General features: G+C 46.3%; 1 protein-coding gene across 6 annotated transcripts in view; it reads left to right on the forward strand.

Annotated features, from left to right (window-relative positions):
* SEC16A (SEC16 homolog A, endoplasmic reticulum export factor) overlaps positions 1-18,952 on the forward strand; it is a 39,563-nt gene extending 20,611 nt beyond the window's left edge. For 2 of the 6 annotated variants that reach the window (XM_081178641.1, XM_081178640.1), the window contains exons 15-32: positions 132-243; positions 758-863; positions 2,188-2,328; positions 3,176-3,289; positions 3,886-4,093; positions 4,783-5,022; positions 6,153-6,241; positions 7,435-7,488; positions 8,136-8,285; positions 8,420-8,497; positions 8,597-8,653; positions 8,966-9,077; positions 10,198-10,344; positions 11,349-11,443; positions 11,914-11,988; positions 13,024-13,083; positions 15,482-15,544; positions 16,207-18,952. In XM_081178641.1, the coding sequence (XP_081034767.1) occupies positions 132-243; positions 758-863; positions 2,188-2,328; positions 3,176-3,289; positions 3,886-4,093; positions 4,783-5,022; positions 6,153-6,241; positions 7,435-7,488; positions 8,136-8,285; positions 8,420-8,497; positions 8,597-8,653; positions 8,966-9,077; positions 10,198-10,344; positions 11,349-11,443; positions 11,914-11,988; positions 13,024-13,083; positions 15,482-15,544; positions 16,207-16,275 (1,970 nt within the window). In that variant the 3' untranslated portion in view covers positions 16,276-18,952. The remainder of the gene's footprint in view (positions 1-131; positions 244-757; positions 864-2,187; positions 2,329-3,175; positions 3,290-3,885; positions 4,094-4,782; positions 5,023-6,152; positions 6,242-7,434; positions 7,489-8,135; positions 8,286-8,419; positions 8,498-8,596; positions 8,654-8,965; positions 9,078-10,197; positions 10,345-11,348; positions 11,444-11,913; positions 11,989-13,023; positions 13,084-15,481; positions 15,545-16,206) is intronic. The other 4 variants (XM_081178643.1, XM_081178642.1, XM_081178645.1 and 1 more) reach the window with 4 other exon arrangements.
* Positions 18,953-19,891: the final 939 nt, after the last annotated feature.

Consider the following 19,891-nt stretch of genomic DNA (forward strand, 5'->3'; position numbering starts at 1 on the left):
CCAGAAGCAAATCCCACCGATGGAGATTGGGGTGGGAGGGAAGAGTGATCAGTCTCTGGGAACAGAGGGCCCCTGGGCCTCAGTCCTCTCCTGCGCCCGTTTTAAGGGATGCATTTTGTCTTTTGCCACAGCTTCGAGAGGCCTCCTAGATGCTGCTCACTTTTGCTACCTGATGGCTCAGGTTGGATTCGGAGTCTACACGAAGAAAACAACTAAGCTGGTTCTGATTGGCTCAAACCACAGGTGGGTGGGGAGGAATGGGTTGCCATGAAGCCCTAAGTGTAATAAATTTATAACCCACTTTCTAAAGAGGGGTGAGCCTTCACAAAGCAGCATGCAAACACCAAATAACCAACACAAACACAGTTTCAAATGCATTGAAGCAGCGACCCTTCCTTATCTCCATTTTTTTTTTAAAAGAGCATTAAAGCTGCCTCTCCCTGACTCAGGGTTGTGGTTGTTGTGCAGGAAAGCCTTGCCTTTGTGTACATTTTGATATGCACCTATTGCTGATCCCTGGGCCAATTGCAGCCTTGCTGAGGGACTGTGGCTTGTCTCTCTGCCCCTGTCCCAAGTTTCTAACTCTGAGGCCAAAGGAGGGCTGTGGCAATGAAATTTGCTGATGGAGCTAATTAAGGGGTGCCAGAGGGTCTTGCACCTTTTTCTACCTCCATATTCTAAATGGCCTTCAATTCAAGTGCCTGTGTCTCATTCACAAAATATTTTCCTATCCCACCCCCTTCTGTTTACCTTTCAGTTCACCTTTTTCAAAGTTCTCCACCAATGAAGCCATCCGAAGGACAGAAGCCTACGAATATGCGCAGTCCCTGGGGACACAGCCATGCTCGTTGCCCAATTTCCAGGTTTGGGGATCCTCCTGTCTTCTCAGTCTCCTGGGTGATGGCTGCTCTTTGTCCCCTTGTTGTTTTGCAGTGGTTGCAAATGCTTGACAGCTGTTGTCCCCTTCCACTATGATCTTGCTTATAATGTGCAACACAGCTCAAGTTCTGAGAAAGCATGGGAAAGGAGCACCTTGCCCCTGCAGTTCAGGAGCCTTTCTTGGGAATGTGTGCTGGAGGAAGCTCCTTTTTGGCTTGTGTGTGCTGGGGTGGTGGCAACTCCCAGCCCCACCTCCACCCTGCCTTCTGTGCCACACAGCTTCAGGGCAGGAGAGAGGGAGGGGAAGGAAAAGCAAAAGTTGGGAGTGGCCACAGAAGCTGGGAAAGGAGTGTTTCAGGTTGGATGCATGGAGCTGTGGAGAGATCAGATCATTTTTTATACCATCGCAGACTTGCTAAAACAAGAGCACACACAGGATAAATCCTGAGCATGAAAACATCTGCTTGCTTAAAATGCATTGTAATACAGGTACAAAGGATTTAGCAAAAGATAGAAACATAAGATTAAAAAAGTGCAGCTAAAATGAGAGCATTGCCTTAGAATCCTAGAACTGTAGAGTTGGAAGGGACCACAAGGGTTATATAGCCTCCCCCCTTGCAATGCAGGAATCTTTTTGCCCAGTGTGGGGCACAAACCAAACAACCTTGAGATTGAAAGTCTCTTGCTCTGCTTACTGAGCTATCCCTCAGATCTTGAGAGACATTTGAGCAGAGGAGAGGAACTTGGCCACTAAGCCTGTTCTTTAACACCTGCTGAAAATATTTCTGTTTTGCCAGCCCTACATGGGCAGTTAAGAAGACATCCTTCCACAACTGTTAATTGCTGTCTTATTTCTAACTTTTTTAAATGGCTTTTATTGCAAGCTTTTAAGGTTTTATTGTTGTGACCCGTTTTCATTTTTTAATGACACATTGATCATACAAATACCTTTCTTAATGAACTTGCTTGCATCAGCTGAAAGCTATTCCAGGCACGATCCTGGTGTCCTCGAAGGGTGTTTCCTCATAAGGGGGGCAAAGTCCCGTGTTACATTCCTCTCTATGAAGGTTACATGACCCAGACATGAGCTGTTGAAAAGAGTCCGGAGTGAATGCCAGGGCAGGGGCTGGGCGCTAGACACCTTGTAGGTTTGGGCTGCTTGAGAAGAAATGACAGCTTTGAGGTTCTGGAACATTGGTGCTGCTTGTGCAAGCAGCATTTCTAGGCCAGGCACCCTCATGCTTTTAACTGCTGCTGCTAAGGCCATGCTCCCAAATCACCTAAGATTCAAAATCCTCTTTCTTACAGGTTTTTAAGTTTATCTACGCCTGTCGACTGGCCGAAGTGGGGCTGGCCGCACAGGCCTTCCATTACTGTGAAGTGATTTCCAAAGCCATCCTCAAGAACCCCTGTTACTATTCCCCGGTCCTGATTAGTCAGCTGATCCAGGTACAGTATATTGGGGGTGGGGGGAGGTTCAACTGCCTTTTTCCAGTGCTGTGTGTCTTGGTTAAGGTAGGCCCCTCCGAACACAACACACAGCCCTCTCCAATGTTTCTATGAGCAGTTAGTCCCTGGATATCTTCAGTGGAGAGGGAAACATAAAGTTAGAAATGACTGCAGTCCGTGCTTGAATGCAGCATATATTCTGGACTTGTCCCAAAATTTAGAACATTCTGGGAAGATACAGCAACGAAAATTTAAGTAATACCTGATTATAATTTACGTATGGATCGTCAGATTTTGCTATTCAGAAATGTTAAAGAAACTGTACTAAGAGGACTCGGAATTGATGCAACATCTCTTGCCTGCTGCCAGAATTATTATCTGTCATGACTGGGGAGGAAATGAGAACACCATCCATGAGGAATGGATAACTAAAATCTGGGACATAGTTAACATAGTTATGCTCACATATATAGTGAGAACCAGAGAGGGCAGTCTAAAAGATAGTGTCTTCCTCAGGAAATTGAGTCTTTTTATAATGTACTGAAGTAATAAGGTACAGTACAGGAGAATGTTAACCCATTTCTGTCACTTGAAACTTTGTGATGTTAATTTATTATGTTGGATTTTAGTATGTAAATTTATTCCTACATGTTTAGCTATCCCGTTCTACTTTTATCTTATTTAGTTTTATTTGGCATCCGCTATTATACTTTGTTATGTATTACTATAAATAAATATATGTAAATCTTTTAAAAAGTGGTTGCAGTTGCCTGCCCCAACAGAGCAATCCCAGAAGCTCCCTCCTCTCTGTCCTCCTTTGACCATTTCCAATTGTTCTGCTTCACAGATCTCCCCTCGGTTGCGGCTCTTTGACCCTCAGATAAGGGAGAAACCTGAGCAGGAATTTTTTGATGAGCCTGATTGGTTGGTACAACTTCGAAGCTTAGATGGGCAGATCAAGGTGAGTATACTGTCCTCCCATAAGTTCAGTGTGTGAGATTCCCAAGCATGTTCATTCAATCAGTGTAGCCCTGCTTTGTGCAATATAAACAGAAGTGAGCTGAGGGTTTCAGCTGAAAACCTTTCCCTTATTTTTAAAGAGTTGCTTGGAAACATTAGCAGCCTTATACCTCATGTTGCTCAGGAATACTAAGAAACAAACAAACAAAAAAACCCAGTGCAGTTTTGAAATCAGTTTTGAAAGGTTCAATCCACCATCTTGATTCAAAATGGCATCCTAGGGTCTCCAGACATAGACCAAAACTTGCTCCTTGATCTCAAGAACCATTGTACAAAAGAAAAAGAACCCTGTCTGTAACCCTGAAGGGGATCCATTGCCAGTCAGGGTAGACAATATTGAGCTAGATGGGCTCAATGCTTTGACTCCTTGTAAGGCAGCGACCTGTGCTCCTCTCTCTCTGCCTAAGGGATGGAGGTCACAGAGGGGCCTTTAACCTAGAAACCTTTTGCAGTGGTGGTCTTGGGCCTAGCAAAGGGAAACATGTAGATATGCCTGTCAGTCAAAAACTGCCATCTTTGATTTTTTTCGTCTCCCAGGAGGGCGGGATTGCTTACAGCGCAGGGAGATCCACACCTCAGCAATATGCCTGCAGCACACCAAGCTCTGAACTGGACCATGTCAGTCAAAGCGAGGGGATGGGGGCTGGCTATGAGATGCTATCCGGCTCTGACAACCCACTCCTGGCCTCATTGCTTCCTGGCACAGGTCACCCTGTGCAGCCGAGTGTCCAGCTGATGCCTTCCGGTGAGTGTTCCTTGCCATTGTTTCATGGGGCAGGGAGAGGTCAGAGATGGGGCAGGGAGAATAAGAAACAACAGTGAACTGCAGGGTGGGAACCATTTGTCAGCAGTGTCCACTGTTGGAATGTGGTGGTGGGCTCCCCAGGACCCTTTGTGTTCCCAGTTTAAGGCCTTGTTGTGTTTGGTGTTAAGTACATCAGAGGAGCCCTGATGAGTCACTCCAGTGGCCTAACTAGTCCAGCTTCCTGTCCTCACAGTTGCCACCCAGATGCTGCAGTTGGAAGCCCACAAGCAAGAGCCGGATACAGTTGCTCCTTCCAACTGTGAAGACAGCACATAGCCATCGTGGCTAGTAGCCATTGCTAGCCTTCTCCTCTGTGCCAGTAGTCATCACTTGGTTGGGGATCCAGTTTGCTCTTTTTGGTTATGATGTCTCAAGGCACACAGGCTGCCTGGGTGGAGCTTGTTTCTACAACCCCTTCAGTTCATTGGTTTGCTGGCAGGTCATAGGTTTGACCTGCCAGCAGCCACTGAGCTGCTTCTGGCCATGCGAATTGACCCAAATATATTCTCATCCATCAAAGAGGGGTGGAATATTCTTTGGATTGATAGTGAGTTGTTCTGGGCTCCAGTCTGTTGTGGGTTACAAACATCCTAGATGTCCATTTACCTTCTTTGTCACTCCCTCCATAGCTCCCCAGGCCATCCTTGACAGCTCAGTCACTGCGGCACCTTCTTCCCATTCAGAGGCTACTGGCCATACGCCTTTCTACCCTTCGGCTCCTCCTTCTACAGGGCCAGGACCCAGCTATGCCCATGCCTATGGAGCCGAGCAGAACCCTCCATACCCCACGATGGGGATGGTGCCACAAACAGGCCCATCCTCTCAAGCAAATGAGCTTCAGCTGCAGGAGCAGCTCAACCAAGATGCAGGTTTGTCTTGGCATTGTGGCAGGGGCGGGGTGTGACAGAAAGGGGTCTCTCTGCTTTTTTCCATTCTTGGAGAGCTGCACATGTTTCAAAGGTCCCCATCACTTGCTTGTGTCCTGCATTGCAAAGTTACGGTCACATTGGGGAGTGCCGTACAGTATGGAATGTCCACACCAAAATATCATAAGAACATAAGAAGAAACCAGCCCTTGACCAATGTTCTGAACCGCAGGCCCAAAGAAGGGCTTGTAGGAGTGGTTGGGTGCAGGGACACTAAAGAAGAATGTGAAAAACATCAGAGTGGCCAGTTCTAGAGAAGGTCTAGACTTACAGCAAAGCAGCCTGCCAGTTCTCCTAGCCTTTGCAGATGCAGGATAGACAACATAGCAAGCGGATGGCTTGTCCACACCCAAGCAAACATGCGTACATTCTTCATAAAGCAGCATATGTCATTTCTCCTGACTAGATGAGGGCATTGATGGTAGATACCCAAGTCTTAAAGATAGTTCCCCTTTCTGGGCTCAGAGCCCAGCACCCAAGCCTCACAGATAAGGGTAACATCAAAGCATCATTAGCCTCTATAAAAGCAAGTGACTGTAAACATATGTGAGCTCATTGCTGCAACAACTACCAATTAATTGTGGGGTTATCTTGACAGCCATTAATTGTGGGGTTATCTTGACAGCCAAGATGTCATTAGCAAAGCTTCTGAAACAATTCACCTTTGATTCAACACAGCCAGTAGCCCATCTCGTTCAGTATCCTGTTCTCACAGTGGACAGTTAGATGCCTTTGGGGAAACTCTGAAGCAGGATCTGAGCACAGGAGCTCTCTCTCCTCCTGTAGTTTCCAGCAACTGATGCTCAGAAGCACAGCTGCCCTCAGCTGTGAATACAGAGCATCGTGGCCACCCTGACTAGTGGCCATTGCTAGCTCTCGCCTCCATGAATTTGTCTAGTCCTCTTTAAAGCATCACCCTCTAGGTTGATGGCCATCACTGCTTCCTGTGAAAGCAAGTTCAGCAAACGTTGAGCTGGTTTATCCATTGATGCAATTTAATGATGCAATCATTCTTGTGCCTCCTTCCAACCCATTGCATACTCATCCTGATCTGTCTTTTACATCTGCCTCAGGAATGCAGGGTGGCTCCCAGGAGACTCAAGCTTGGAAGGCCAGACCAGAGCCCAGAGAGGATGACTTCTATGGGAAGATGGCAAGCATGGTATCCATCCTGCTCTTACTCTTTTTTTAACGTTTTGTTTTGTTGGGAGCACATAATGGCCATTAATTTGGAGCCAAATTCCACCCATGACCCTGTCTGAAAGCTCTGTCCTTCCTTCCTCTCCAGTTTGTAGCTCAGGTTTGTAAGAGGGCCAAGCAAAGGGGCATCTGGAGGTCTGCTTCTGGGTTCTGCTTTTGAATCCATTGCTTGGAAGTGCTATCCTCCCAGCTAGCTGTGCTGACGATGAGTGTGTGGCCATCCTCATCTGGCACACACGTAAAAGTGTTGTACCCAACGTTAACCCGATACTCAGAGGAGACCCAGTGAAATTAATGGGACATGACTGATTTAGGCTTATTCATTTCAGTGAGTCTACACTGAGCAAAAACTTTGTTGTATACAGCCCAGAAAAAAAAGGTCTGGTATTGAAGGCGTGCTGTGAATCCCCACCCTTGGGGGCATGCTGAAGCAGAAGGCGAGGTGGCTCATTGGTAGAGTGCCTGCTTTGAATGCAGAAGGACACAGATTCAGTCCCTAACAGCATCTCTGGGTAGGGATGGGAAGGACTCGCTGCCTGAAACCCTGGAGACAACACTGAACTGGATGGACTTGGTATAAGGCAGCTTCTCATGTTCCTAAGACCGTTTGTTTGGCAGAGTAGCCCCCTCTGTTTTAGGTGTGTGGGCCAGATTTTCTGGACACCTCCCCCCCCCCCGATAACCTAATCCTCCTTTCCACACAGTCATACTGAAGAGTGGCTAAGAGCAGAGAAGCCAGGGGGTCAAGGGGGGAGTCCAGTCAAGACCTGCTACAGGCGTGGAGCTCCTATAGTCTTCTGGATATTGCTGAACTGTTGTTATAAACATTAATTACCCGCCCTTCACCCTAAGGTCCTTGGGTGGATTGCAACTTTAAAACACAATATTAAAAGCAGTTTAAAACAACTGAAAACTTGCAACTCCCATCATCACACTTGCCACATTTGCTGGGGCTAATGGGAGTTGTAGTTCAGCAATATCTGGGGGGCCAAAGGCTCCCCACTCCCAGCCTGTTGTATCAGGCTCGCCATACAGCTTTTGCCTACCCACTTAACAAGCTCAACTTGTGGCTGACGAATGTGCTGGTCTGACTCTGCATCCGCTGTTAGTAGGTTGGCTTAGCTTGCTTGTTGATGTACTGGCTTTGTGTCTAAGCAGGGCTCGGGCCGACGATCCAGATCCACCTCCCAGTCTTCTTCAGTTCACATGGTATGCCATGCGCAGACTCCCTACCTCTGTCTGTCTGTCTGTCTGTCTGTCTGTCTGTCTGTCTGTCTCTCTTTCATTCCTCCCTTTAAAAAAATACCTTACTCTTTCTTCACACCTCCATGCTGCATTGGAACTTTTTCTCTGCCCTGATGAACCTTGGGTTGTGTCCAACTAAGTTCTACTCAAGAGTAGACCCACTGAAACTGACGAACCAAAGTTAACAAAGCTGATCAACCAAAGTTAGTCAACATCCATCCATCCGTCTACAGTGGTACCTCGGGTTACAAAAACCTCGGGTTACAAACACTTTGGGTTACAGACTCCACTAACCCGGACGTAGTACCTTGGGTTAAGAACTTTGCCCCAGGATGAGAACAGAACTCATGCAGCTGTGCAGCAGCAGCAGGAGGCCCCGTTAGCTAAAGTGGTACCTCAGGTTAAGAACAGTTTCAGGTTAAGAACGGACCTCCAGAACAAATTAAGTTTGTAACCAGAGGTACCACTGTATTTCAGCGGATCTGCTCTTGAGTCAGACTAACAGGGGACCCAGACTAACAGGGGACCCACAACACCTCTTGGCACCTGCTGAAGCTTCCTTCTCTTTTGGCGTTGTAAAGTTATCCTGGTTCCTTTTGTAACAATTGCAGGGCTTCGGGGTGCGATCCCGGACCACCTCAGAATCCTCTGTGCACTCTGTTGGGCGCGAGAGGCGGAACTCTGCAGCCAAGCAGCCCTCCCTGCCCCCACCGCCCATCCCAGAAGGGAAGCCAAGCAAAAAAGAGCCTGAGCCTCGGAAGGTAGGCCAGCATTCAAGGTAAAAGTAGCAGCTTCATCTCTGCCCCCAGCTTTTCCAGTTGGCTGGGTTTGTTGGGGGCGGGGCCATTGTCTTCACCCTCTTGCAAGACTTACCTTTCTTTTCTTTTCCCTGCAGAGTGGAGCAACGTGGCTTGGCTGGCTGATGGGGAAAGGCAAGAACGAAGCTCACCTCCCTGATGATAAGAACAAATCGGTAGGTCTACGCTGAATCCCAGTGGTTGTGAGTCCTTAACTGAACATCTGCACAGCCTGCTTGGTTTGTCTCCTAACCAGTTCCTATGTGTTCTCCTAGATTGTCTGGGATGAAAAGAAACAGCGGTGGGTCAACTTGGATGAACCGGAGGAAGAGGTAAATACTGGGCAGAGCTGCAGTTCCCAGAGTTCCCTGTAAAAGAGGGATTGGCTGTTCAACCATTTTGGAAGCTGTAGCTTTGCGAGGGGTCTAAGGAGGTCTCCCAGCAACCCTTAGCACCCTGAATTAATTCACAAAATTATTCAGGAGAAGCCGTGACTGTCCAAAGTGGTATCACAGTGCATGATGTGAATGTGACAGATAGTCTGGGGTCAAGCAAAGAGCAGAGTTTAGTTCGTTTCCTTTCCTAATGCACCTGCCCCAGGAGGTGGCCTTGGTTTCAAGGGTCTGTTTTCCTCCTACTTCCAGAGCAAGCCACCACCTCCACCTCCTTCAGGGTTCCCTCAGGTCCCTCAAGCAGTTCCCTCTGGATCAGGAGGACCTCCCAACAGCTCCGTAAACATGTTCTCCAGGAAAGCAGGTAACTGTTCAGGTGTGAGCTGTGTTCTGGGCATTAATAGCATGTACAATAGACGTGTTTGTTTGTTTGGGTCCTTGGCAGAGGATTCTGTCTTTGCCAGTCGTTATAAATGCAAGAAGCTGCATGTCAGGTCTGTTACCCTTATGCAAAATTATGTGCGAAACAAATAATTACTAGGCAGGGATTAGGCAGAGAAGTGTGTGTGTGTAATTATTATTTGACAACTATTAACAATAATCCACAGAACTACAGTATTTCCTATTTAAAATACCTTGCATACCTCAAAAGCTACTTGAATCTGCTCTCAGAGTAGGCAGTTACTTTCCTGACAATAATGTATAAGGGGCAACCAGTTTTCCCAGATTTTATTTCCATATTCACTTGCAATTCTTGCTCTTGGATAAGCCATTATGACCAAAGGCCGGGTTTCTTTAAACAAAAAACAAACAAAAAAACTTTGTTGTTTTTTTCAATATAAAGTGAGTAGTTTTAAAAACAGTGTAAAAAAAAACACAGGAATTGAAAGTAATACAGCGAAGGTGGCTTCCTGACATCAAGGGGCAGGGAGTTCCACAGGGTAGGTGCTGCCACACTGAAGAATTGCTTCTTTGCAAGTGTGGAATGACCATTACGTGGCTATTCTACTGGCACGTGTTGTTCTCTGCACTTCACACTCCCAGCGTTAGTGAGCTTGAATCCAGCTGTCCTGCTTAGAGTAACTGAAAATTCATTTATTTATTTAATTTATATGCCACCTTTTCCTCCAAGGAGCTCAAGGCAGTGTATATAGTTCTCTTCCTTCTCTGTTTTAATCCTTACTACATTAGATTGATAGGTAGTGACTGTGACCCACGGTCACACCTATTGAGCTTTATAGCCAAGTGGGGATTCAAACCCTAGTCTCTCCCAGGCCCTAATCCAACACTCTGTGAATGAATGGACCTAAGTTAATAATGTCCATTAGTTTTAATGGGTTTGCTTGGACCCTTGCTAATGTGATTATGACTATTTTTGGAGGGTGCTCTTGCTTCCTGGTTGCCCTCACCCACCCACTCCCTGTTCTCTACCTTCAGACTCCATCACTGCATGGTGATAAGCTTTCCTCCTTGCCTCTTTCCAGCAGGAAGCAGAGCCCGGTATGTCGACATCCTGAACCCTGGAGGGGCCAAGTCACCCAGTGGTGGTGCTGTGCCCCCTGCTCCATCAGACCTCTTTGCTCCCCTGGCCCCCATGCCCATCGCAGCAAACCTCTTTGTCCCAAACTCAGGTGAGTCGAGCCTGGAGAGGCCTCTCCCTGCCCCAGCCCACCTCCTCTGCCTCCCTCACTTCCTCTTGTATAACTGTTTGACGGTCATTCTTATTCCTCTTGTTTGGCCTCTTTCTTGTTCTTTAAGGAAAGGAGGAAATAAAAGTGTCATGAGTTTTCACAGTCTTCATGGGAACTGCCATTTGGTGGGTGGATTCGCCAGCAGCTATAAGTATTTCTCGCTCTCTTTAGGTGCCTTGGGTTTTATAATAATAATTTTAAAAAGTGGGATTTGAAGGTTGAACTAGATGACCCTTGGGGTTCCCTTCCAGCCCTACAATTCTCTGGTTCTTCCTTGAAATTTGAAATTTCCTTTACCAGTTGACTTGATGTTTGAACAGCCAGCACTAGAGAATATATTCACTGATTGATCAGTAGATCTAAAAGAGTAAAAGCCAAGGTGCTAAATAAACAATTCTACAATTCTACAACATAAAAATGAAAATACTAAAAAAACATATTTAGAGTAGAGTATACAATATGAAGCAAACAATCTTTTATGGCTTCACAACTCTGAAATGTAGACACTGTGTAGAACATCCCATTAACAAACAGCAATTTGTCCCCCCACCCCACCCCTATTCAGTTTAGAGGGTGAAACTTTTTATCGCAGACAGCTGTTTTCTGGCAAATCATGGAAAGCTCTAAAGTGCAGAGGTGGCTAATTTGTTTCCCTCCAAACAACGTTGGACTCAAACTCTCATCAGCCCCTGAGTCAGCATGGCTGATAAACATGGATGATGGGAGTTGTAGTCCAGCAGCAGGTGAAAGGTCTACTTGCTAGTCCCACCTACTCTCAGGGGCAAAGAGGAGTTATCCTTTGCTTGTGGTCTTTTCTCCTTGGAAAATTGGCTGCTCAGTCTTAGCCTCTCCCATGCGAACCTTTGGGTGCAACCACCCTGTCTGAAGAGATGCAAAGCTAGTTTTGTGTACTAACTTACTAACTTGGGGTCTCTCTCCTGCAGTTCCAGAGGATCAGCTGCCTTTGGAGGAGAAAGGGGCGGGAGGGCAGCTGGCGCCAGGAAGCCAGAGCAACCCTGGAGTGGCTGCAGAACCCTCAGTAAGTTGGATTTGCAGTGTTAACATGTTCTCAGAGAATATTAAGACTGCCTGTGGCTACTAACTTGATGGATATGTTCTGCCTCCAATGCTGGAGGGGCAGTGTGCCTCTGAATCAGACCACACATGTGGGGGCAGTGCTGCTGTTGTGCTCAGGTCCTTCCTGTGGCATAACAGGCATCTGGTTTGCCACTGGGAGAACAGGAGGCTGGACCAGATGGGCCCACTTTGGCCTGATCCAGCATGCTGCTTATAAGTCTTTAGGAGGTTACACAACCCTTGTTGGGGACTGATATGGATTTGTCCCATAGCAGGATTTCTGTTTTAAGAAAGGAATTTCGTAAAATACCTATTTTTTTTCAAAAGCCTATTGATCTTTGGATTGTTGGTAGCATTTTGCTGGGCCTTTAGGGTCCCATTCCCTGGTTTGTTCTGCCACCTAATTCTGCTTCTTTGTTTTTCTCCCTGGAGTACTTAAATTCTGCCGTGTTGCCACCTGGCTCTGAGGTCCCTCCCTCCAACCCAGAGGACTCCCAGCCTGGAGAGGTAGGTCTGCATGGCCAAGTGGGTGGGTGGGGGGACCTCTACAGGCAAGTCCTAAACCCTTAGATAAAGGGACAGCAGGAGCAGGTAACCAAGTCATGAGCAGATTTGCCCCTGGAGTTTCGTGTTGCCTCCAAAATCAGAACCAGGAATAGTTGGCAGAGGCTTTTCTGATCTGTTTTTGCATTTGGAGGTAGTCATCTTCTGAAATCCAGTTGCTGGAAATGGCAGGAAGGGAGAGTGTTCTTGTGCTCAAATCCTGCTCTTAAACTTCTCTTTGGGGCATCTGGGTGGCTACTGTGGGAACAGGAGGCTGGACTAAATGCCACACATTTGGTCTGTTCCAGCAGGCTCTTCTTACGTGCTTTCAAGCTGGGCAGGAGGTGGGCGTGGGGGATGCTAATTGAACAGGTCTCTGCACAAAAGAACAGAGGAGGCTGCCTTATCATTGGCTCAGTATTGTCTACACTGACTGGCAGTGACTCTCCAGGGTTTTCATACAAGAAGGGACATTTCCAGCCCTGCCTGGAGAGGCCATGGGGGCCTGTACCTGGGACCTTCTGCATGAAAAGCAGTTGCTCTGCCATTGAACTGTGGCCTTTCCCCACAGGAAGGAGGTTGTGGAAGAAGTTTCTTTTTTTATGTGAAAAGGCAGGGTGGTAGATTCTCCTCTTTCTCCCTCTGTGCATGTGTGTGATTTATCATATTAAATGCCATGCAGATGCATAACCGTAACCCCACTAGATTTACAAATCGTAGGCAGGCACCATTACCAGCTGCATCTTGGGTGTGTTTAACCAAAGAAGTTACTCTCCTGCCCTTTTATTTTTTATTTCTGCAATTTAAGCTAACTTAACCTCCTTTTGTAATTCATATCATTTAACCGTTGGTGCTGGAAGGTCCTTTCTCCACCCCATTTATTGAAAATAGGAGAACAGAGAGCTTGAGGCAGAAGCCTGCATGATGACTTTTTGATTCCCTTTTTTGTGTGTGTTGTTGTGTGTGTGTGTGTATGTGTGTGTTTTTGCTGTTTTGTAGCTTTCGCGCTCTAGCTCAATGAGCTCATTATCACGTGAAGTAAGCCAGCATTTTAATCAGGTACATTTGGCTGGCCATCCTTCCTTAACCCTGGCTCTCTCCCTCTTTGAGTTCTCTCCTCATCCTCCCTACCCTCCATCTCTCTATCTCTCTCTCTCCTCTTTTATGTTTGCTTTACTTTTTAATACACATCTTCTCCTACCTGCATTTCATGGGACTAACATGAGGCCACAAAGATGAAGTATTCCTCCTTGCCTTTAGAGAGTCGCAGTTGTGATCCAAGTTTAGCTGGGCTCCTTCCTCTCTTAGTAATCCTTCCCTTTGAGAATTTTGACTGCATTGGACATTCCACCTCTTTCTGTGGGGGACGGACACAACTTACTTAGTCTTTTCTGGAAAAAATAACTCAGGACCGAGAACTGGGCTTATTCCAGTCCTCAAAATATGGTGGTGACCCCCCCCCCCCCATATTTATTTGTTGGAATGCTTGGACCAGCCTTCCCCAACCAAAAGCATTGAACTACAGATTAAAGGGAAGGCTGATTTAGACAGTGTTTTGATTTGAATATTCAGGGCATTGTACTTCAAACGGGAAAAGCATAAAGATAAACATGATGAATCTTTAAAGATTAACAAAAAGAACTTTGAAACCAGTTTAACAAATACTCAAGAGCAGCATTGAAGAACCCAGCAAATTAAACTCTCCTCATGTCAAACACTCAGATATGAGTTTTTACTGCCCTTCAAATACTATTGCAGCGGCTTCCTCTAACCTTGGTGCCTTCCAGATGTTGCTGGACTACAACTTCCATGGTCCCTAACAGTGGGTGGGCGTGATGGCAGTTGTAGTCCTACAACCTCTGAAGTGGAGTTAGCACCATAATGCTGAAGGCTATTGTACAAGGGGAGTGATACTTGGGGACCTGGAACACGCGCCATCCCCAAGTGGACATGTTGCTGTTCTGCTTAAAAATAATTCTCTCTCTCTGGAAGTCCTTGATTCCCTGGGCAAAAGAGGGAATGTGGCAGACCAAGGTTTTTACAGCCACTGCATGGTGGTGCATCAGATGTACCAAAAGCGCTCTGGTCTCTGTGTGATGCTTTGCAGGGGAGGTGTTTACCTGAGGAGGGCCAGGCTGGAGGTTCCGCCCACAGGGCCAAGACGTCACTAGCCGCCTCTGTGTGGTGGTTTGTTTTGAAAATTTATAAACAGAACAGGCACTGTTACAGGTGCCACATAATACCCATTTCCCATTTGTAAGAACTCGGATCTCCTAGTCAGGTAGCACCAATGCACTTTGGAACCCCCTGCCTATTGATGTCAGACCTTTCCTGTACTCTTTTCAGCACTTGCTAAAACATTCTTGTTTAGATGAGCCTGCCCAGATGTTTAGAAAGTTGATGCAAGTTTTAATCTGTTTTTAGTCTACTGCTATTTTTACATTTTTGAAATTCCTAAATTGTTACTGTAAATTCTTCTTAGTGTCAATTTTATTCTTTTATTTTATTTAATTTTTGGTAAACCGCTTTGAGCTTTTCTTTTGGATGTGAGGGCACAATCTGGCTGCGACATCTGTCACCCCATTGGTCACCAGCGTTTTCTTTTTACAGTTGAGAGGTGTATAATTTTTATGAAACAAGCAAACGGGTCTGGATAGTCTTGCTGAAGCAGAAAAGTTTTCAGCAGGTGTCTAAAGCAATAGAGCAAGAGGGTGCCTTCCTAACACCAATAAGCAGGGTGTTCCAGAGTTCCTGCCACACTAAAAGACTGAATTTTCATAAATGTGGAATGGACGCTGTGGTGCTTCTAACAGCGCAATTTCTGAAGATCGAAATGATCTGATAATAGATCTGTCTGGGTTAAGGCCTTTTACGTTTGGAGGAGCCTCCAAAGCAGGTTTTCTTCATCTGGGCCTCTTGCCTTTAAAATGCAAGCCCCCCAGCACTGTGAGGGAGAAGCCAAATGCTTCTTATACTTTCGTGGGGGGTGGGGGGCTCCTCTGATAACATGAATTGGGGCGAGTCCACCATGCGTTTCTCAAGCAAGGCGTAAGCCTCACTAATGCAGGTTGCTGGCTGGTGCTTCCTCAAGCAACTGGCCACCATTAACCCCTTCTGCTCTTCCTCCCGCATGCCCCAAGCAAGCAAGTCATTTTGGGTCTGTGCATGTGCCTTGGTTTGGCGATGACCCTGCACTGCTGCTGCTGTTGACAATGTGGGAAACTTCTTGAAGCGCTGGGGGGGGGGCGAGAATGCGTGGGTTTAGTTCCTTTTGTGTGTGTGTCTCGTGTGTTTCCATCCATGTATAACAACAAACTTCTGTTGCTCTGCACCTACTTGGGGGCGCTGGCGGTGTTATGCAACCTCTTCCTTCCATCTGTCAAGTGCAAAAAATGAACTGGTGATGCCTCTTTTTGTTTGCATCTCACTAATGGAAAGCTCTCCTTCTCCACTGCAGCCACCTTCAGGAGGACCCCCAGCTGGCACAGTCCAGTTTTACAACCCTTCCCAGTTTGTGCAGGTAACGTTGCTCATTTCTGGAAACACACAAAACACACATGTACATGCCCCCTGGTAAGGGAGATCCTCCCTCTTCTGCCCATTCTACAGATGGGAGTTATGAGGGTCACAGAGGAGTTGTTGCAAAAACATCCCATAATTTACATGCTGAGCAAAGCCTATATTCTTTTGGGGGTGGGGTGAGTAAATGGTCAAGAGCAGGGGGTGGTGGGAAACCTTTGGGCCTCCAGGTGTTGCTGGACTACAGCTTGCCTAAGTTGGCTTGGCAAATTCTCCCTAGGTGTTGTGAGTTGGTGTCCTGCAACATTTGGAGGAACCACTGACCAGGAGATGTTTCTTTGTGTCTCACCTCAGCCCACAGGTTTGCTTGGGGGATGCTTTTGCAAAAGCCTTTCAGCTTTGGTGATTCAGGTTGATTTGGCACAGAATTCCAGATGCTTTGCATTTTGAGTTTATCTATTCAACTTGGAGTCAAAGGGAAGTAGTGTTCCCATACATTTGTGAAAATGTCCCTGGTATGAACTGCCCTGAGACATACGAGAATAGGGCGCTGTACAAATTTAATAAATAAATAAAATGTTCTGTTTGTGGGTTGTTGATTTTTTTCTTCTCTTGTGTAGGTAGAAATTGGATTCAGCTTTGTTTTTTCTTGTCTTTTTACAGTCTGCTGCAGCTTCAGGAAACTCAAGACATGGCAGAATTGGACAGAGAAAATACCCCACCTTAAAATAGCACCCAGCAAGTCTGTCACCTGGGCCGTCACACATGAATTTACAAAGAATTTCTCAAAATCCCATGCCACGTACAGAATCTGTCCTCTCTCATATTGAGGGGAAGATTCGTTTTGGTGGCTTTTCCCACTGAGACTCTTGACTTGCATCAGTCATCAAATGCACCCCGTTACGTAAAAGCCAGCTGGAGTGTTCTAACTCCAGAGAGAGACAAATCCCCAGTAATGAAATGGCTACTCTCTGCTGCAAGAATCAAAAGAGAGGTGGGGAGAGGGCTGTCCTCCCTCCACCCTTTGGCTGACTTTGATTGGAATCCATATATTCTTCAGTGGTTTCTGAATGCTTTAGGAAAGCGGAGCTCTTTCCCAATATTTAGGGGGATATTTGTCACTTTTAACATTGCAGTTTGTGGCCTTACAGGGATTGGGGCACAGTTTTATGCATATAAAACCACCAGCCTGCATTTGTTGCTTATCCTGAAGCATTTAAGATATATTTGGCTGGGATTTTTCTTGACATATTGACCTTTCTCCCACAATACACCTCCTCCCTTTGAGTGGGAGGCAGGAAACATAGCTCATCCAAATAGATATATGTATAATGAATTAAAAAAGGAAAAAGGAAAACTGTGATTTGTAATTAAAAATTAATTGGAAGTGGATTTTCTCTAGTATGTATGTAGTTTGTGTTTAGGCTCCTTCTGCAGCCACTGTATAGTTAAAAAACAACAACTCCCAGAAGCTCTTTATATCGTAGATGATGCTCTTCTCTCTCTCTGGCGATTCCTCTTGAAGTGCAATATATCTCTCTCTTTCTCTCTCTCTCTCAAACTCTTGGTTATAAATCTCTAAATTAATGCAGTAATGGTTTAAAGGTTGTTGTTCTTTAAGTGGGGGAGGGTCTTTCTCTTACTTCATGATCAGGATCACTGTGGTATTCTATTGAATCAAGCAGATTTTGATTCAGCCAACCTTCCCTTTGAGGTAGGCTACACTCACACCCTCTTAAGCTTGACAGAACCCCAACAGGAGGGAGACTTAAATATTTATTTATGTGCTGGGTTAAGATTTGCTCTGGTAGTGATGGGAGCCAATTCACTCACCCACCACAACCAATCATGCTGAAGAGATGAAAGAGGTGTTAAGTTGGAGGCATTGTTATGCAGTGGTTCAGCTCCTTCCTCCTGCATCATGTCCAGAAAGGAGTGGGAAGTGAATGGACTCCTGGGCACTCACTTGTGGGGTGCCTCAGGTTTCTGTCCTCTCCCCCATGCTTTTTAACACTGAAACCACTGGTAGAGATAATGGGGGGGGGGGGGGTTGAGCTAGATGTTTGCCAATATGTGGATGATACCCAGCTTTACCTCCAGTTTAAATCAGAACCAATGGAGGTGGTAAACATACTATGCGGGTGTCCAGAGGCATTGGGGGATGGATGGCGGCTAATGGATTGAGGTTGAATTTTCACAAGACAGATGTACTGTTTCTGGGGGACAGAGGGTGGGCAGGTGGGGAGGATTCCCTGGTTCTGAATGGGGTAACTGGACTCCTTAGACCAGGTGTGCAGTCTGGGAGTCATTTTGGACTCACTGCTGTCCATTCAGGCATAGATCAACACTGTCCAGGGCAGCTATCTTATCAACTCCATCTGGTACACAGGCTGAGACCCTATCTGCCTGCACACTGTCTCGCCAGAGTGGTACATGCTCTGGTTTTCTCCCGCTTGGACTACTGCAATGTGCTGTATGTGTGGCTACCTTTGAAGGTGATTCGGAAGCTACAACTAATCCAGAATACGGCTGCCAGACTGGTGATGGGGAGCAGCTTCTGGGGCCATATAACACTGGCCCCAAATTATGGTATATCTACATTGGCTCCCAGTACGTTTCCGAGCACAATTCAAAGTGTTGGTGCTTTAAAGCCCTAAACGGCTTTGTCCCTGCATACCTGAAGGAGCATCTCCACCTCCATCATTCAGCCCAGACACTGAGATCCAGCTCTGAGGGCTTTCTGGTGGTTCCCTCACTGTGAGAAGTGAGGTTAGAGGGAACCAGGCAGAGGGCCTTCTCAGCCGTGGCACCCTCCCTCTGGAATGCTCTTCCGTCAGATGTCAAAGAAATAAACAATTATCTGACTTTTAGACGACATCTGAAGGCTGCTCTCTATAGGGAATTTTAAATGTTGGATCTTAATTGTGTTTTAATTTGTTGGAAGCCACCCAGAGTGGCTGGGGTAACCCAGTCAGATGGGCAGCATATAAATAAATCATTATTACTGATTTATTAATATTGACTGGAGTCTTTATGGGTTAAATCCACATATTTGGAATCTGGAAAGCCTTAAATATATGACGAAGGGATTACTTGTGTTCAGGAGAAATTGTTAACGATCCACATTCAAGAGCCCTGGACTTTTTGCTGACAGTGTGATGATGGCTGCTGCTTTTTTTACCTTCCAAGTCTTCTCAAATACTTGTGCCCCACTGGCCATTCTGCCCTTTTTGTGCAGCTGTCTCTGATTCTGTGTCTTTTCATGTGGACCCGCCAAAACATGTTCTCAGCTCAAGAGGTTTTCCTTGGCACAGAGAGCCTTCTCCCTGTCCTCTCTAAATGTTAGAATCAACACACTGTACATTCTTTAAAAAATAAAATATTTTGTGCTCTGAAGCACATTTCACAATTTACTTGGCTTGTGGTTATTGGGGGGAAAGGCAGAAGAATTGGGGTTCTCAAAATATATCTCTTCCAAAGGGGAGGGGCTGACCACAACAACAGAAGACCCTACCATGCACCACAGTAGAGCCATAGGCATCTCCCCCTCAGCACCATGTTTTAAATAATGCTAATAAAAAAGCTGGAAAACTAGGATTTCCGTCTGCTCAGAGCAGATCTACTGAAATCAATACACTGCCGTTAGTCGTGTCCAATCAGGTTCAGTGGGTCTGCTCTTAGTAGAAGCTAACAGTGGATACAGCCAGCTGGAGCTTGTGGCTCCTTCTCAGCCTTACCTACCTCACAGGGTCAATGTGATGATCGAAGTGGGAGAGGGAGACCATTGTTTGCTGCCATCAATTCATGGGTGGGTGGGGGAGTTGGAACATAAATGTAGTAAATGAGTAAAACTCTGAATTTGAGAGGAGCAGGGGGAGAGCTGTGGTCCTTCAGGTGTTATTGGACTACAACTCCCATCACGCCTGGCCATTGGATGTGTTCTCAGGGGCTGATGGGAGTTTGAGTCCAGTAATCCCAGGAGGGCTACAGAGGTGCTCCTGCTTTTAAAGTCTTTCAGCCCACGGCTGCAGTATGGGACTAACACACAATGTACCATGGACACTTTTAGGGGTTCTCAAGCTGTGGGTCCCCAGATGTTGTTGGACTACAACTCCCATCACCCCTGAGCTCTGGCCTTGCTAGCTAGGGGTGATGGGAGTTGTAGTTCAACAACATCTGGGTACCCACAGGTTGAAAAACCGCTAAAAGTGGTGCCATACTATATAAAGTACTACTACTATTGTTGCTGTTGTTTCAGAGATAGAAAGGCAGTATCCATTTATTTTAAAGTAGTGAAAGCCCTCGTCGTCGTGGTCCGTGGTGGGGAAGACACCCCCTCCAGGACACC

Source organism: Podarcis bocagei (assembly GCF_964188305.1).
Source record: "Podarcis bocagei genome assembly, chromosome: Z".
Taxonomy (NCBI): domain Eukaryota; kingdom Metazoa; phylum Chordata; class Lepidosauria; order Squamata; family Lacertidae; genus Podarcis; species Podarcis bocagei.